At 43.6% G+C, this 17,535-nt stretch overlaps 1 protein-coding gene across 6 annotated transcripts in view; it reads left to right on the forward strand.

Annotated features, from left to right (window-relative positions):
- The window catches only part of MYOT (myotilin), a 476,183-nt gene that overhangs the window by 285,082 nt on the left and 173,566 nt on the right, over positions 1-17,535 (forward strand). For all 6 annotated transcript variants that reach the window (XM_085617966.1, XM_085617971.1, XM_085617967.1 and 3 more), the window contains one exon: positions 3,440-3,538. In XM_085617966.1, coding sequence (XP_085474092.1) covers positions 3,440-3,538 — 99 coding nt within the window. The remainder of the gene's footprint in view (positions 1-3,439; positions 3,539-17,535) is intronic.

Here is a 17,535-nt window from a genome sequence, read left to right on the forward strand (position 1 = left end):
TAAAATGGCAGCTACTCCAGCATATGACTGGAGTAAATATTAAACCATTTCCAAATTGTGAACGGGTCAGATTGGTGTTTGGGAGTCCCCACTTCCCACCCTTTGCATATGATTTACTACTGCTTTTTTCTACCCCCACGGTAACGAATCCTCAGTTGTAAATACATTTACATCTACTACGCATCCTTTGGTGAATGCCTAGCAGGTGTAAATTAAGTTATTTTCAGCCATACACATACCCTTTTAGCCAAAAACACCTCTGTGAGTCAGGCCCTCTGAGTAGTCACAATGTCTGCAAGTTATCAAGCAACTCCATTTTCCCCTCAAGTATAGTATGACCATGCCTTCAATTATACAGGACCTGAAGTTGATCATTTCTTGCAAGGTGGTTCCAATCTCCTTCATCTGACCTTCCAAAACCTGACCTTGGAATTGAGTTTTCTTCTGCCACTGCTCACCTTTTCGCACTTTCTAGTATGCAGATGCTTTCCCGACCTCTCATGCCTCTCACTGTAGGATTTGTGATATTGGGGATCACCAACACTGATGCTGACTTACCTCAGATCTCTGACCAGAGTTCAGAGAAGGTGACTACTGTATCATCTTCACTCCGCTGATTCCTAGATTGCTGCGCTAACAAGTGCAAACAGTTATTGAGTCATTCCAGAGGTCTTTAGGCACACCAAGCAGGCCAGTGAGAAGAGAATGATGACACTTATCAGGAGCTCTAAAGAATTGCAGCCATCTTATGTCTCTGATGGCACTGCTGTCCTTCTTGCATGAGTTTAAACAGTGATTTTATTACACCCACAACTAGCAAAGTCTCCCCTATTTACTAGTGCAACAAGTGTATGAATTAATAAATTTGTTAATTATATTTATAGTGCTACTGTGTCACTGTGCAGCCCCTTCCGAGCACTCTGTGACCAACCTGTCCTGGCAGCTTGCAGGAGTGGATACTTAGGTTGAATGTTAATCTGTCAAATCAATTGAAGGTTCAGGGCTGAGATTCATCCTATGGTTCTGAAGAGCCTTTTAGATATTGGTTCCACTTATTAATTGGGCAGGGGAGTACCATTCATCAAACATGTGCCGCAGACACTTCTCTGAACTGTGTGATTAACCCATCCTTCTTGATTACAAGATTTTCCTTAGGATTTCAGTTTGTTACTCTGTACACAGGCCTTTGACACTTAATGGGTTTGTCCTAATTGGATTTGTGGGGGTTTAATTGACAAGTAATTGCTTGATTTTGGTTTTGGGTGGATTATAGTGCAGTGCTAGGTTCTGACCTATGATCTGTACCAAAGCCATCTTTCCACACGATTTCACTGCTGCTCTTCCATCAGGTCCTGCTATTAAGTCGGTATTATTTTATTGATTTGTATCTACTAGTAATCTTGTTAGTAGAAAGTGTAAAGTATTTTCAGCCGGTATTTCAGTGCTTGCAAACAATTTGTTTCTCAAATCACTGTCAAGAGTAAAAACATATATGCATTTTACACTAAAGTGGTATATTCAATATTCAATTCATGTTTAGAGGAAAGGTTATGAGTTTCCTCTTTAGGACCTAAACTCACAACTCTGCTGTTAGATCGTTTTTATAATGTTCTAGCAACAGCACATTGTGGTGATCATGTGCTACATAGGTCATTAAGCCTCATGTATGTTAATTAACAGAACACGAAAACCAAGGAACCACATTGGAGGGAAACCAATTCAAGCAATTTTAAGGAAAGACAATTTAAGGAAAAATCAAAAATTATATTAAAACGAGGTGGAGTTCAGGGATAGTGAAGGCTTTTTAGGTTCAAGGATGAGTGATTAGGGGTGATGCAGGAGTTTTAGGGTTCAGGGATGGGTTTATTTCTGGCAGAGAAAGGGTTTTTTAGGGTTCAGAGATGGGTGGAGTTTGAGGGTGGTGAGGGTTTTTTAAGGTTCAGAGATGGGTAGAATTTAGGGATATGGAAGGCCTTTGGGGATCCGGGATTGGTGGAGTTTAGGAGTGAAGAGGGGTTTTAGGGGTCTGTGATGGATTGTATTGAAGAGTGTTGATGGGCTTTTAGGTATCAGGGCCGTTTGTTTAGGGATAGTGAGGATTTTTTAGGGGTCAGGGATGGGTGAGATTTCAGGCATAGAGGGACGTTTTTTGAGTTCAGGAATGTGTGGGGGTTTAGGAGTACTGAAGAGCCTTTAGGGTACAGGGATAACTGGAGCCTGGGGTAGAAAGGGCTTTAAGAGTTAGGGACAGGTAGAGTTTAGGGATCAGGGATAGGTGAAGTTTAGGCATGGTGAGGGGTTTTTATGGGGCAGGAATCAATGGTGTTTAGGTATGTGAGGGGGTCAAGGATTATGGGGTTTTAGGGTTGGTGAGTGGTCAGTAAATTCAAAGCATCCACAGTAATTGTTTGACATTGTAAAAGACCTAAAACTGAAGTAATGTCCCCTAAAGTAAAGCACTGAAAGAAATTCCTTCGATAACATTTTTGCTGAAAATTCAATTTCGAAAAAAAGACATTCTATGAATTGGTTTCTATGAAATGGTAAATGCCATTCATCCTGCAAATTTCCATTAAAGAGTTTAGGTGAAAGTGCTTCTCTGAAATGATATTCCTTGAAATAATTTTTTTTATTTAATCACATACAACCAAGTAAGCCAGTGATTTGATGTCTGTCATTCCATGACATAAGCTCATCAAACAAGCAGCTATTGATCTTACTATCACAACACTGGTTTCATCTGTCAAAAACTGCGCATGCATAGCTATTTCAAAGCAGCCATTGAGCTAAAATAACAAAAACAACCCTTTGAATAACTCTAAGGTATTCATTATGCCATCCATGTGTCCGCTCACGCACACTGTCAAAATTCGCAAACAAAAAAGCAATGGCAAAGTCGTGATATTAGTGTCACGCAGTGGTTCTCTTTACTTTCTGATGTGGTATTATGATAAAAGTCTGGTAACTTCATCCTAGCCGTCATGCAGCATATACTGCATGTTGTAGAAACGTAATACAGGGCCGGGGTGGTAGGAAAATGTTAGGGAGCTCTATATTTAGCCAACTACTTCATTGCTCTAGCTAGATTAGTGAAAGCAATTGTGGTTCGTATTGGGTTGCTTTATTAGCAAATGACAGGAGAAGGTCAAAGATAAGTCAAAACAGCTGCCACATTCTAGCAAGTGGAGGAAGAAAATACTAACAAAGCCTGCAAGCTTATAGGAAATACCCTGCAGGCGCGCATAGCCAACCTGAGAGCTAAACAAAGATCCACATGAAAGTACAGGCGCTCTGTCACTGCATAGTCCTTACACAAGTGGCTTTCTGGCATGTGTTCAAATTTGTCAGGAAAAGGGTTTTACAATTCTAGTCTTCTTTCCCTTTTTGTGACAATACTATGTGTTTATTTGTCTAAAATATGCCCCCGCTTTATACCTAGCGATTAACGTATGAAGAAAAAATGGCTCGCAGATTACTGGGACGTGAAAATGCGGCGTCGGTGTTTGAAATAGATCCGGATGGCATGCAAGACTCCGAGGTACAATTTTGTGTTATCAGACCAATTGTTGTATTTTTTTTTACAAATATTAGACTGTTTTGTTATATTGAAGGAAAGAGAAATATCTCACAGACCTGGGATCAGAATATGCAATTTTTACACGTTAGTACTCACATTTTTACTGTATGTTACAAACCAGCATTGCTAAAGAGAACAGCTTGCTCCTATACAAGGAGAGTGCAGCATACTAGCTTTGCCAACGCGTGCATTAGCACTCTAGTGTCTTGGCGCACATACATGAATACGTATGTGCAGACACAGCAGCAATCTTGTAAACTATCACTCATGCACTTATTTGCGTAATGACGAGCTATCGGTCATTTTTAGGTCTCGCTGAGCCCAGCGCATGCGCTGGCTCGAAGAGACATTTTATATGTGGGCTTCAAAAAGTGCTACCAGGCCAGCCTAGAGGTACAGTGCATGTGCGCGGGCGCGCGCGCCACGCTTACTTTCACTTTCGCGGCTGCACGGCCGCTTTGATCGCGATCACGATCACTTTCACTGCGCAGACCCAGCCTCCTCTGCCGGCACACTCACAACTGGCAACATTACGAGGGAGTACGTGCCACGTTACTTCAGTTAATTTTACTAGCTGCTCCTTCTCCCTTTTTAATTTCCTGACCAATTTGCCTTTAGTTTGACTCTTCAACTACACCTATTAAGCACCATTGGTAAACTTTAAGGATTTCATTTTAGATAAACATATTTCAATAATTACTAGGGATAAAATCCATCTTTACTCAATTTAAGTTACTCCTATCCCCTATAGAGTGCCGCCTCCATCAAATTTCGTATTCACTTGTAATCTTGTGCACTCGCAGCAAATGTGATGCCCTGGTGGCACAGCAGAGATGGTATGACGTCACCCGAGCCCAGCTGGGGGTGCCCCTTCCATTACATTCTTAATAAAGGTAAACACATGTACAGAGTGGTATGCAGCTTCATAGCAAGAAAGGTATGACAACGGACTGGCTTACATTCAGTAGGACAAATATGAACCAATTTAAGTCCGAATAAAATCACTGCCTGCCAAGCAGACAGTATTAGAAGTTTCGTAAATTAAATGAGACTTTGGGAGAGAAAGATGAAAGCTCTAAACGTTCCAAAAGCGCTTGAACTTTAATATCCCTAAGGGAATGGAAAGCTGTACCCGAGAACACACACTCATGAAGTGAAAGAGCAAGCATGCCTGCTGGAATCAATCTCAAAGTGTCACTTCACAATAATTATATTATAGAAAATGTCAACCAAAAAACAGATTATGATCAAAACAGCATACACTGGTACAGTTTGCAGAAATCTGCTGAAACCACCGGATGCCGTTAATTTGAAAACGGGCCATCATGCTGTGAGCACATCTGATCCAGCCGACACCTTTCCCTTTAATGATCACTGTTTAGAGTTGTCAAAGCCAGTGGGTTCAATTTAACTACACAGGGATTACCAGATAGTCAGTGCATCATTGCAGTGAATGAAAGAGGCTAGAACAGGAAACAAGTGTCTTTGCGGATACTGTGCTGGAGTACACAAACAGCTGCATGAATACTTACGATTTGTCTCTTCTGCAAACTCGCCTTTGTGGACTCACTTGCCGTCTGCGAGGGGACAGAGACTTTCCTCTTCTGTCTTTGATTGGGGACTGGGCACTTGAGGACTTCAGTATCTGGAGACATTTTGTATGTGGGCTCCAAAAAGTGCTACCAGGCCAGCCTAGAGCTACAGTGCATGTGCGCGGGCGCGCGCACCGCGCTTACTTTCACTTTCGCACGGCCGCTTTGATCGCGATCACTTTCACTTTCGTGGCCGCATGGCCGCTTTGCTGCGCAGACCCAGCCTCATCTGCCGGCACACCCACAACTGGCAACATTACTTTTCTACAGCGCTTCGAAGCCTGAACTGGTCTAGCGCTTGAAATCAAGTAAGCAGAGATTCACAATGTTATTTTACATCGCAAATCACGCAGTGTTGGGCAAGGTGACACCCCTACACGTAGTTATGAATTACAGTCTCGCTTGTGTGCAGCCGGCCCAGGTACAAACAGTGTTCACGTGGGTTGTGAATGAACCCGCGATGGTGTGAGACTCCGGGGCAAACCCTGGGAAGCCCAAGGTCTCTTCAGCCCGATGTGTCCGTCTCTCGTCGCCCCTCCCCTCCCTCACGTCTCCTTCCTCCTTCCAGTTCTCACACTCTGCTTTCCTCCCTCCCTCACCTCACGTCTCCTTCCTCCTTCCAGATCTCACACTCTGCTTTCCTCCCTCCCTATCTCACTTCCTGCACACAAACCTTTCCTGGCTGGGGACCAAATCTAAGAGACTTGAGTGAGATAACTAACTTAGGAACACAAGACAAAAAAACAAGCACTTTCCCAGCACTTGAAGCTGTGTGCGTGCACTACCCAGAGACGCGAGGCACGTCCAGCATTCACCGGTCTGAGGCTCGTGCACGGAACTAGCGGTCGCAAAGCCTGGGGTGCACAAGATCACACCTCAGATCTGTGGTGCACGTCTGCCACTCACCAGGCTCACGGAGTTAGCAGCAGGTGATATGGATTCAGCGAAACCTGTCGCCGGGGGACACACGGTGGCCACAGGCAATGGTGAATGCTCCCCGAATGTCATTTCCTGATGCCATATTTGTTTTTAAAATCATCTCGCGGGCAGAAGCATGCACATCTGTCACTAACAAACCATCCCCTGCACCAGAGATTAATGCAGTGTGTCTGCACGTCTCAGGGGCAGGGAACCTACACACTTATCACTAACAAACCATCCCCTGCACCAGGGTTTAATGCAGCATGACTGCACGTCTGAGGGACAGGGACCCTGCACACCTATCACTAACACACCACCCCCGCACCAGGGACTAATGCAGCCTGTCCTAATAGAGTCCGGCGGGGGACCCTCTACGTACCTTGCAGGGGGGCCCCCTCAATTATAGTTACGCCACAATGGGAGAAAGGTCAACAAGAGCACTCTTTTTTCAGTGGGAGCACACAAGTGAATGGGTCTGTGAAAGTTCATTCACTGTTGATCACATAAGGTCGCTGTGATGTAGTTTTACTCCTGCTTATATTACCGCCACAAGCATTCGGTAATAGGATTTCTGCACAATTTTCTCATGAATCCAGGTCACCTGAATAAACTCGTCCAACTGGTATGGCTGTGCCTTTCTGGTCCTAGCAATCTTGAGCAGGTGAGGGGTTTGTTGAGCTTTCAGAATATTTCCTAGTAGATTAAACAAATCAGGATTCCTTGCAGCGTCCAACTTTACTACCAAAGCACAAGTACTCATTTTCTCTGCCTATTTAAAGAAAAAGCAAAGAAGAAATTGCTTGAAGGATGCTGTGCTATTACATTATGAAGAACAAGCATTTGCAATGCAATAGGTCTCGCATTTACGTGAGTTTAAGTTATTGGCATTGTAAATAATGCCTTTTTTTTTTTTTAAACGGAAACAAAAATAAAAGACATTGTCATTTGCAATGTCAATAGCTCAAACTCACGTAAATGCGAGACCTATTGCATTGCAAATGCTTGTTTACTTTACAGTTGCAGATGGCTATGTTGGAAGAGTAACATGAACATTTTTACAAAAGCATATAGGTGTGCTTAGAAATAAAGTAAGCAGTTTGATAGCGCTTTGTCAATTTGTGTGAATTACTGTTGAAAAGAGTTCAAGTCTGATTTATTCTGCCTTAATATCCACCTTAATGGGCAGTCCTGTTAGGCAGTGCCACAAGCTATCTGAATAATCTAGCATTTGTAAAGCGCGCAGCTACCTACCAACGGAGGTGTCCCGGCGCTGTACTTATACCGCAGAGGAACCCATCCTGGCTTTCCCTGTGAAGTGTTCACTCCTGGGCACCCCCAAGGTGCAGCCAAGCATCCCCTGCGCTGTTGGGGCCGTTGTGGAGATTAAGCAAGCTATTGCCCAGAGTTGCAGAATGGGACCTATGATTAGAATAGGCACCGAGGCGAGAAATAACAGGTCCGAGGAAATTAAGCCCAAGACCCGCCGAAGCGTGAATTGAACCCTGGTCTCGGGCCAGACCTCTGCATCAGGGTCTGCCGCTCTAACCATTGAGCCACACTTCGCCAATGATTTAAAGGGGATGTTGTGTGTCTTCCGTTGTGTGGCTGTGTGGAGTGTGACAACATGAGCACTCGTCATACAGCGGTCTCCAGGTGAGCCCTAACAAATGAGGTAACAATCATGCAAAATGGCTGATGTCTACCACTTTTAATTCAACCTGAAATCCACTCTGCTAAACGCAACGCACCAGTGGACAAACTATTCTGGCACAATGAAACAGTAAAGTTTTTCTCTTCTATTTGGTAACACCCCATGCAAATGGGAAATTGTCTAGTTGCCATGGAGAATGATCCCAGTACCAATCATGAATACTTAGCCATTCAACGCACCTCACAGGAAGAAATAAAGTGTAAGTCATACAGGCGGTGGTCTGCATTGTGGTCCCCTTGTCTGGAAGTGACTATAAGAAAAGTTAAGGAAAGTCCCTGAGACACACACATGCTCTGTACAACATGTCTCCTCCAGCTTGGTTCACTAACGGGAGTAACATTCTGGGATGTTAGTCGGGTCCTGACCACCCATCAAAGTCAGCCTATGGTACTCCAGTCCATGTGTATGCGGTACGTACATAGGACCTGCAAACGTCTATGAACTTGCATGGAAATACAATTACAAACATAATTGCCATTTAAATCTATGTTGCAGTGTGTATGATAACGATAATAAAAGTTTGTTGAAAAAATAAAATCTCTGTTATTGTGCGCTTTTTCGTACTTTCTTCATGGGATTAGGAGTTGCCTTTATGCTGTTGGAAATGGACCACCAATTGCTCTCCTTCTTTCACGGAACAGTGGAGTGAGAGCAAAGAATTAGTTAGGGGCTGTATAACACAAAGTGCCCCAGGGGCACAAAGGGCGTTTGCACCCGCTTTGCGTGCCCCGGGGCACTTTGGCATTACAGAAGGGGTCTCAGTCTCTTGTCCCCTGCTTTCTCAAGAGGGTGTTCCCTCATTTGCATGGTGGCGTGACTCCATGCAAGTTAGTGAATTCCTTTGCCTCTCAGGGGGCTCACTGACAGTATGCCATCTAAAAGGTGGCACGCTGTCGGTGTGTCCCCTCATAGCAGCACTCTGAAGGGGGAAATGGGGTCCTATGGACCCCACAGACATCTCCTTGCAGGCCGGTGCAATCACCCACTGCCCCCACCAGCAAAACATTTCTATTCCCCTTTAAAAGTACAGGCAGTTTGCCGCCTGCACAGTAAAACATGGAGCGGCTGCTTGAAAGCCGCTCTGTATTTCACTTGAATGCACTGCCCCCAGGGCATCACAAGTTCGCGGCTGCTCTGGGTACAGAGCATTCTATGTTATAGGGTGCACTTTCCCTGTTTGTGCCCAGCGCACCTGTTTTAAGGTGCGCAGGGCACAAACAGGGAAGGTGACCTTTCATGGATTGGTGGTGTGTAGGTCTTATAATAGGAGAGGGCATTAGTAATGTGTGCATGTGCATCTGTGCTGCTTCCCTGAAGTATATAAAGTCCTTGGGCGAAATCATTACCAAAATATAGTTTTGCCATAGTTGGGCATAGTAGCCAGGGTGGCCCACTGATCCTGTAGTAAATCAGAATGCCAAATGCAGATCTGACAATTTCCACATATCTGTATTCCTTGTGGCACTACAAGATTTATCATTTTTTCTGCCAGAACTCTTATTTAGATTCAGGCCTTTGAGTCACTCTGCTGGGCCAAGTTAACTACTCTGCTGGCCAGTTGAAGTACCAAAGGTCACCCACCCAAAAGGGCCATTAGCCCTGCTCCTGGAGAGAAAAGACTGGAGACCGATTCTGAATGTGCGAATTACTTTTCACACTGCACTTGGTCTGGGAAGGCCTAACCCCATTGCAACAAAGGAGGGTAGCCAGACCTCTGGAGCTAGTTACAGGAGGTGCTGTCCTTTGAATCTTTAGAGGGAATGGACCTGGCAGCTTTGGGCTAAGCTGACGTCTCAGAGAAGGCCTTACAAGAGACCACTTGACTGCACCATCTTGGAAATTCCCAAAATGCTTTGTAGGAGAGACTGAGGGAAGCAATGCCAACAGAATGCTCAGCTGGAGGATGAAAGACACCGAGCCCCACTGCAAAGATGTACTTAAGGATTTCTGCTTTCACTTGGCACCCAGGGACTAGAACTTATTTCTCAAGGGTCAATGGCCGTCTGCCCCCACTCCCTCTAGGGACAGTAGAGGGATGGACCTACTTGAGGTGACCCTGGAGGGTTCCCCTGGACTGCGAACTGGTCCTGCTGGAGTGTTACCTCCAGGCCTTGATGTCCGCTGATGCATGTGCTCTGTAAGTGGCCAAAGGCGGCAGTGGGACCTGGAGGGTGCAGGCAGGGAGGGCACATTGCCTTGGTGTCCTGAGGGAGTGTGTCCAATGCCCAAGAGAAGTGCCAGGCACCCAAACAGGACACAGGCCCTGGGACCTGGAGGGTGCAGGCAGGGGGGGCACATTGCCTTGGTGTCCTGAGGGAGTATGCCCAGGGCCCAAGAGAAGTGCCAGACACCCAAACAGGACACAGGCCCTGTTTGAGGAGGGAGAGCAGTAACATATAAGGGGACCAGGGGCACTGAAGAAACCACTTCTGGCGGCTGATACACACAACCACAAGCAAAACTCCGCTTTACTCATGCAGTGAACCATTACAGGTATTACTGAATGTAACTGTAAGAGGGTATCATCCTCAATGGTTTTTAATGGTGTTCCTTTGGTTTATCCTGACATATTTCTGCTTTTATTATAAAAGTGACACCCTGACACAGCCAGTTAGCATTCCTTTCTTTTGATAATTACATCACATTATGTTGTGTGTAGTGTATGTAGGGTTATCTTGGACTTATGGTTTAGGACTTAGTGGAGTTGGGAATTGTTAGGAGGGTGCCACCATAGGTATTTCCATCTGCCATCATGGATATATTTGTAAGTTAATGCAGACCATTGAGTAGTGTGTGCCTGATAAAGTATTTTTCCTTTTTATAAGTAAATGCACTGACTGGACAATGATTTATTGTGTGTGCTTTGTTGCATGCCTGCAGGCTTGGATACAAGCCCACACCACATCCCTTGAGTGGGCCTGGGATTTCTCTACCTGGAGAGAGTCAAGTGCTATAAGATAGTACCCCATTTTCTCACATTCCATATTTCCAAGTTTCCTCATACAATGACTTTCATGGAACAAAAGAAGGGCAACGTTTAACGATAAACAAGTAACACTTGTGTATTGGATTAATATTCCTATCTACCACACTGTCACCAGAGGATGTCTGATTGCTGAAACAATTTGTATTTCTCACTGACAACAGCATAAGAACTTTTTATGAAGGTCAAGGTGACACCAACCAGATTAAGCAGTAATTTCAGTGAGGTTTATTCAAGTCAAGTCAAAGAAGCAGCGAGGATGTGGGGTAATGCTTCCAAATACAACCCATACATACATCTGCACCTGAGTGTAAATAGGTCCAGCCTTTGGTACCAACCTTTTCACTGACAGAGAACTTGTCATCCAAAAGTCATTCAATCATTTAGGGCTTGTCTTCTTCACACGCTTTTCGTTCCCCTTATTACCATTCTCTTTAAATTCCATGATATCCAGCGTCTCCTTGTGTCTACCCTGTTCCCTATTTTCACATTTTCCAACATCTTCCAACTTTTTTCAACTTCTTTGTCCTGTACTTCCACACCATACCACTCCACCATCCTCCACCTTAATCACTATAACAAGTACTTGTTTTTGTATCCAATCTTCTACATTAGCTTCATTACAGCACATCTACGCTGTATGATCAAACACACTATACTCCTACCCCTCAGTGGGCCAAACATTATCAGCCTTGCAACTCTCCTGAGGTACTGGTCTGCAGGCCATCATTCATTTGTAAAATTCCTTCTTCCAGTCTCCATGGTTGTCTGCTTAAGTGCATTGTCCCCGTCAGTGGCGGCTGGTGACATTTGAAAGTAGTGAGACGTAAACATTCTGAGTGCCCTGTGGTGAGTGAGCGTAGTGAGCGAGCCTGACCGCCATAAGGGTGGTTCGGGGGGCTTCTTCCGACAAGAACATTTTTAAACAGTGGGCAAACGGTGCATTTTCAAACCAATTTGAGAAAGTGAGAAGGTTAATAAAGCAATTGTGAAAATGTAATTGACATCCATAAAGAGATTTCATATGATAATGACGTAGGTAGCTGCTTATTCAGTATAACCACAGAACTGCATAACAGACTTTGAGATAACAATTAATCATGTGTGTAAATCGGTGTATAGAAAATATTACATAAGGCAAAGGGGACTACAAGGTGTAGGATTCATGTAATCCATACTGGTAGGCATTTTTAAGAGTGCTTGGTGATATGGAGAAACACAAACTCAGGATCCAGAGTAACACAGTGGTTAGTGTTAGCTTTGCTAATATGAATTTATTTCTATCCAAACAAACCCTTTCTTAGCAACATTAGGATAATGAAATACTTAGAAAAAAATATAACTTTCTAACCTGTACCATGTAGCTTGCATGCTGCTCTTTGATGGCAGTTCAAAGGTCACGGTGTTAGATACAATTGTAATTTATGAACTGCACAGTAACAGAAGGGCCTCTGTGACAAAAGCAGTAACCCACTAAGCTATGCACATAAAATGCTGTACTGTAATCTGCATAGTACATCCATGTTCTTTCTAGCGAGCATATGAATCCTCTGTGCTACCTTAAATGAGTCAAAACTGCCACGAGACAAAACTGATCTCTCTCCAGGAAGAACATTAATTATTAGAGTTATCTTGAAACTACTGGATGTAGAGGGAACTCTGCACTTGATGCCTTCAAAATTACTGTACTGCTACAAAACGGGCCCCCACTCAGCCCGACCTGCACCCCATAAAGACTGTCTGTGCTGTACTTACTGCATAGAAATACACTAAACCTGCAGGGCAGAGATCTCAGCCCAATTAAGCTAACCCTCTGGGTGATTGCACCTACTGCTGATGACTGTGGTTAACCTGCATACCACAAGAAATGCCCTACAGGATAACTCACCGGGTACATGCACGAGGTGCAGAGCTCGGCAGTCGCTTACTGGCCAAAGGCTCAAATGACTCAAATGATGTAAGATAGATGAATCGGTGCATTGTTTACATTTTATAAAATAATTACCAATGTTATTATTCAAGGCGAATATGTCTCCGTACCGTAAGGCAAAATGTTTACTACTAATTTGCACATAAAAGTTTCCCTGAAAATACATCAAATAAGAAAACAAGCTTGATCAAATTATGTCACAAATTAATTGTTTTGTGGAAAAACGAATCGTTCTTGAAAACAAACCAATTTGTGAAAAATGGAATGAAGGCAAAACAACACAATTTTCTCAGAAACACATTGCTTCAGTTCAGTTTTGTCTGTGTTCGCTGAACCCAGATTTACGCTTTTGCGAAAATTATAAAAACATTTTATCCCCAGTCCTAAACTCAACATCCCCGATATAAAAATTCCCCACCCCCACAACCGATCATGAGAATTTCGTTTCAACGTGGGGCTGAACGGCCTTCCTCATTCTCTCTCACATTCGTCACCCTTCCCTCCCAAACCACTGACCTCTCATTTATCGTTTCCATTCAGGGGAAAACAATGCGATTTTGGGAAGAAGTTGAGCTGGTGTTTAGTCCAGGGACTAAGACAGAGTCGGGGAGCAAGGGGCATGGACAGAGGTAACATGAAAGGGGAGGTGACTCAAAGGGGGAACTATGGGTGGAGAGAAAACATAGCAGTAAGGGTGATTCCTTGTAAACATGCATAGGTGCCAACCTGTATTCTTTTGGGCCTGTATTGCAACGAAAGCATTTCCAAAAACGAAAGCATATGAGGAATGAGAGAACCCAGCTGCACCCCTCCTACAGCCCGTCCCCTCTCGTGATGACTTTAAATTGCTAACACCCATTACCTCGTTCTACTTCTCAGCCTGCCCCGCCCCCTGCCATTGAAATGAATGAGGTTTTGTGAACTCCTCCCAGGGCCATTGTGTAAGCGCCTGAAATCCAAACGTATTTACGGCATTGAAAATCGGCACGCCCTCTGCCCCGATGTCACAGCTGTAGCTTGTGCCTGCAGCGCAAAGAATACCATACGCAGCAGGACATCTGCAAAGTTCATCACAGCTGCCCATGAAAAATAATAAGAGAGCAGCAGGTAGTAGTTTGTTTACAGCTGCTGTGGCGATTTTCTAAATTCTCTTTTTGCCTCTCCTCCCCTCAGAGTGGTATGGGCAGAGGAGCGACACCCATTTTGCCCATTAACACCAGCCGCCACTGGTCCCTGTACGTTGCACACTCCTCCATTTGCTGCCATAGTAGCTACACCCTTTTTCATTTAAAATAATTGTGAAATGTTACTCCCTACCTATAATTTCCTTCAAGAATGTACACACGTTGATATACACTTTATAACTATATGCACCACTATAGATCACCCAATCCTCCAAATCACACCACAATATCTAAACCTTTTCCCAAGGCAATCTCACTTATTCTTGCATTGCTATTGAACATGATGTAGGCAGATGGATGTGGACTATCTGTCAAAAAATAGCAGATGCCCCATGCGCTTACCTGGTGGTTCCCCTGTCCCATTTATAGGTTGCGTAAATGCGGAGTCTCCGGCAGTGCTGCCTCATTTGGCTCTCCTAGTTGATACCCTTGACCTGGCACCACAGGACCGCTGTGTCTCAGTGGTGCTACCTCCCCCTGGCTTTGGGACCGCACATTGATTTTTCTGCGGGGACTGCCACACAACTATGGCTGTATCAGGAATGGGTGAGAAACAGTAGCACTGGCGTACTGAGAAAAGAACCCCAGAACAAAAGGGCCACTATATTTATTGTGTTTCCAACAAACACCTGATTTAGAAAAACAACATCATGGTAATTGGGGCCAAAACAAAATGTTTCCTGATTCGTATTCTACTCTGCCTTCAGTGTATCCGCCTTAGGAGCGGCAGAGATCCCCACCAGAAAGGCAGTACTCTGTAAGTACGGTGAGTGAGCAGGAGGGCCACTCACTATAGTTCAATGAGCCCCCTAGTCTACACATTCCCCAATCGCCATCTCGACTTCTCAAACACTTGCAGAAATAATTTGCTGCAATCATCTGCTTAGTTTTAGTCTATCCTAATGATCTATCAACATAATTTCTTATAAACCTTGCTCACTTTCTCTGAGAGAAGCAAACAGTCCCCTCTGGTGAACAACTCATTCTCGATTTTAAAATCTTTTTTCATCAGACAGTGCATATCATAAAGACATATACATACATAATAAAAACATCTCACAAAAGACAAATAAAATCCAATCCACATCATAGCGGCATTAGTCAATACAGTACAGTCTAATCAATAGGGCACATTTATTCAGTATACATGGAGCTATGAACCCAGACAGCCATTCCCATAAATGCACTAACATGAAAGCTTATCTCATCATCATGTAGTTGTAACAAAAGGCTCAAATCTACCCTAGAGTCCCTAATGTTACTTCTTTTAATAAGCGAAAGTAAGGAATGTTTCATGTACCTAATATAAAAGTTACAAAAAAATCTAAAGGGCTGCATGGACCTCCCAGGTCTCCCATCACGAGTACAGGGACTTGAGTCAAGATTCTTCTGGAAGCCCAGTGGAATGTAGATATTTTAGGTGTGCCAGCCCTTAAATGGAACAATAAGCTGCGTTCCCAGCATCCCATGGCTCCAATAAGGTATCTGGTGGGTGGGGCTTCTGGAACCATATTTATATAAGCTGCCACACCAGTCGTCCCCCTCTCTACAGTCATTCTTGAAGTGTGTTCAAGATTATATAAGGCTTACTATACTGTTTTTAATTTATATTACTATTAAGCTTGGGTCCTGAAAAAAACATGTTGCAAGCCGATCTAATGATAGCTTACGTCCATGCCAGCTAGCCATGGGATTGTTAGGCCCCTTCGCATGTAAGGCAGTCCATAAGGATGTCCCTGGTCAAACTGTCCTCCTTTGTATTTCCATATTGCTAGCCATAATAAGGTGGGGCAGGCTCTAATGTAATCTTCTATGTATGGAATGCCCAGTTCTTCTTGGCAAATTAAGTGGGAGGACAATATAGGGACCGCCTGGACCTTTATGCAAAACCTGTTTTCTTCAGACTGTATAGCATCACTTTTTGAGGTACCTCAGCCCACACTCCAGCTCCGTATGGAGCAATCGGGATACTCTGTGTTTTATACATTTGCAACAGGGGGATAAGAGCTCCCCCTCCAGATGGTTGGGGTAAGTTAAATAGTGACCCAATAGCCCTCGACAGTTTCATCCTACACTGAGTTCCATGTGGTACCCACGATCCTGTTATGACAAAAGTAACCACCAAATGAAAAAGTGGTAGTGCACTTTAAGCTGGCGGAACCAACAGAGAGAGTTGTTAACTCATGTGTCTTAGGCCTCATGCCATAATATAGGACTTAGTAAAATTAGTTTGTAAATCCAGAGTGCCCATAAAATCCACAAAAGCGTGCACTAAAAGGTGCCGGGCTTTTGGCGTTTGTGCCATCATCACTGTGTTGTCCACATATAGGCGTGAGCGGAGTGAAAAACCTTTACCTTTTGGGGCATCTGGAGTGACAGAAGGTAAAAAAGGGGGAAGCCTATTAATAAATAAAATGAATAAAATTGGGGCTAATATACACCCCTGCCTCACTCCATGATGAACATCTATATTATCTGATACTTCTCCTTTGGTACTAAATTGAATTCTTGCTTTTATATTCCTGTGCAAATAAGCTCCACAGTGCACCACTTTTTCATCCATTTTACACACAGTCTTTTTTCATCACCTAAACACCTCATTTGATGCTTAGCTTTTAAAAGACCAACTTGACGGATCCATTCACAAACATCCTTCCACTAAATATGTCTTTCCATTCCTCCTTGCCACTTAACAACTGTACCTATAAAATAGCTCCTTTTTTCACAACAAATATATCCTTCTCGTCTTCTATCTCACCTTCTTTTCTGCCACCAATTCCAGGCAGTCTTTCCAAGCGATCTGCTGCCCTCTTCTTCACCCCAAGGTGAACCTTCATGTAAATGCATGTATTACTGTGGCCCACCTGATTTGTCTGAACATCAACAAACACCTTACACTTTGAATTACCCCCAATAAACTGCCAATACCTCTGTAAAACAGCTCCCTTTCCCAGATTTTCTGCAAATGTAATTGTGAACTCCCTGCCATCTCTCTGGTGACAATACTGTCAATATGCTTTAAGTACCAACATCAGTTGTTTTAATATTTACAAGCTGGTAGTCACACATGACTAATGCTAACTTCTCTTATAATCCCCTGAATTCTAACTCGCATTCTACTAACCACACTTTACCTTCCTTCCAAACAGGCTCCCTCAGTGCCCAATTCCTTCGGTCACTTTAATGGGGTTGCATGGGGTGTCATATCCCAATAATAAATGAATTCACATACTGGTAGTGGGAACCAGTACTTCTGTGTCTCTTTGTGGCACTGTCTGACAAAAGGTTTTCCTTAACAGCAGAGCTGCAGCAAAATTATCTGTCATTTCATTTCATTTCATGAAGCTTTATTCGGTACATTCAAAGAAACAATGACCATAAAAGCACACAAGCAAAATGCAGTACAAAGAGAAACGCATAAAAGATAAAAAAATCATGCTTTTCCTAAGCTGAATAGACTTACATAAAAACGTGGCAATAAAAAAACATTTGTCCGGAGAATTCAATTCATAATTCAATTTCATAGCATCCTCCACATTGAAAGTAGCATATTTTTTAAAAAATGGTTTTAGATAAACAATTCTCATGTTCAAGAAAAGAGTGCAAATTAGCATAAAGTGCAGGGTGCTCTGTTTTG

The sequence above is a fragment of the Triturus cristatus genome, chromosome 7 (assembly GCF_964204655.1).
Source record: "Triturus cristatus chromosome 7, aTriCri1.1, whole genome shotgun sequence".
Lineage (NCBI taxonomy): Eukaryota > Metazoa > Chordata > Amphibia > Caudata > Salamandridae > Triturus > Triturus cristatus.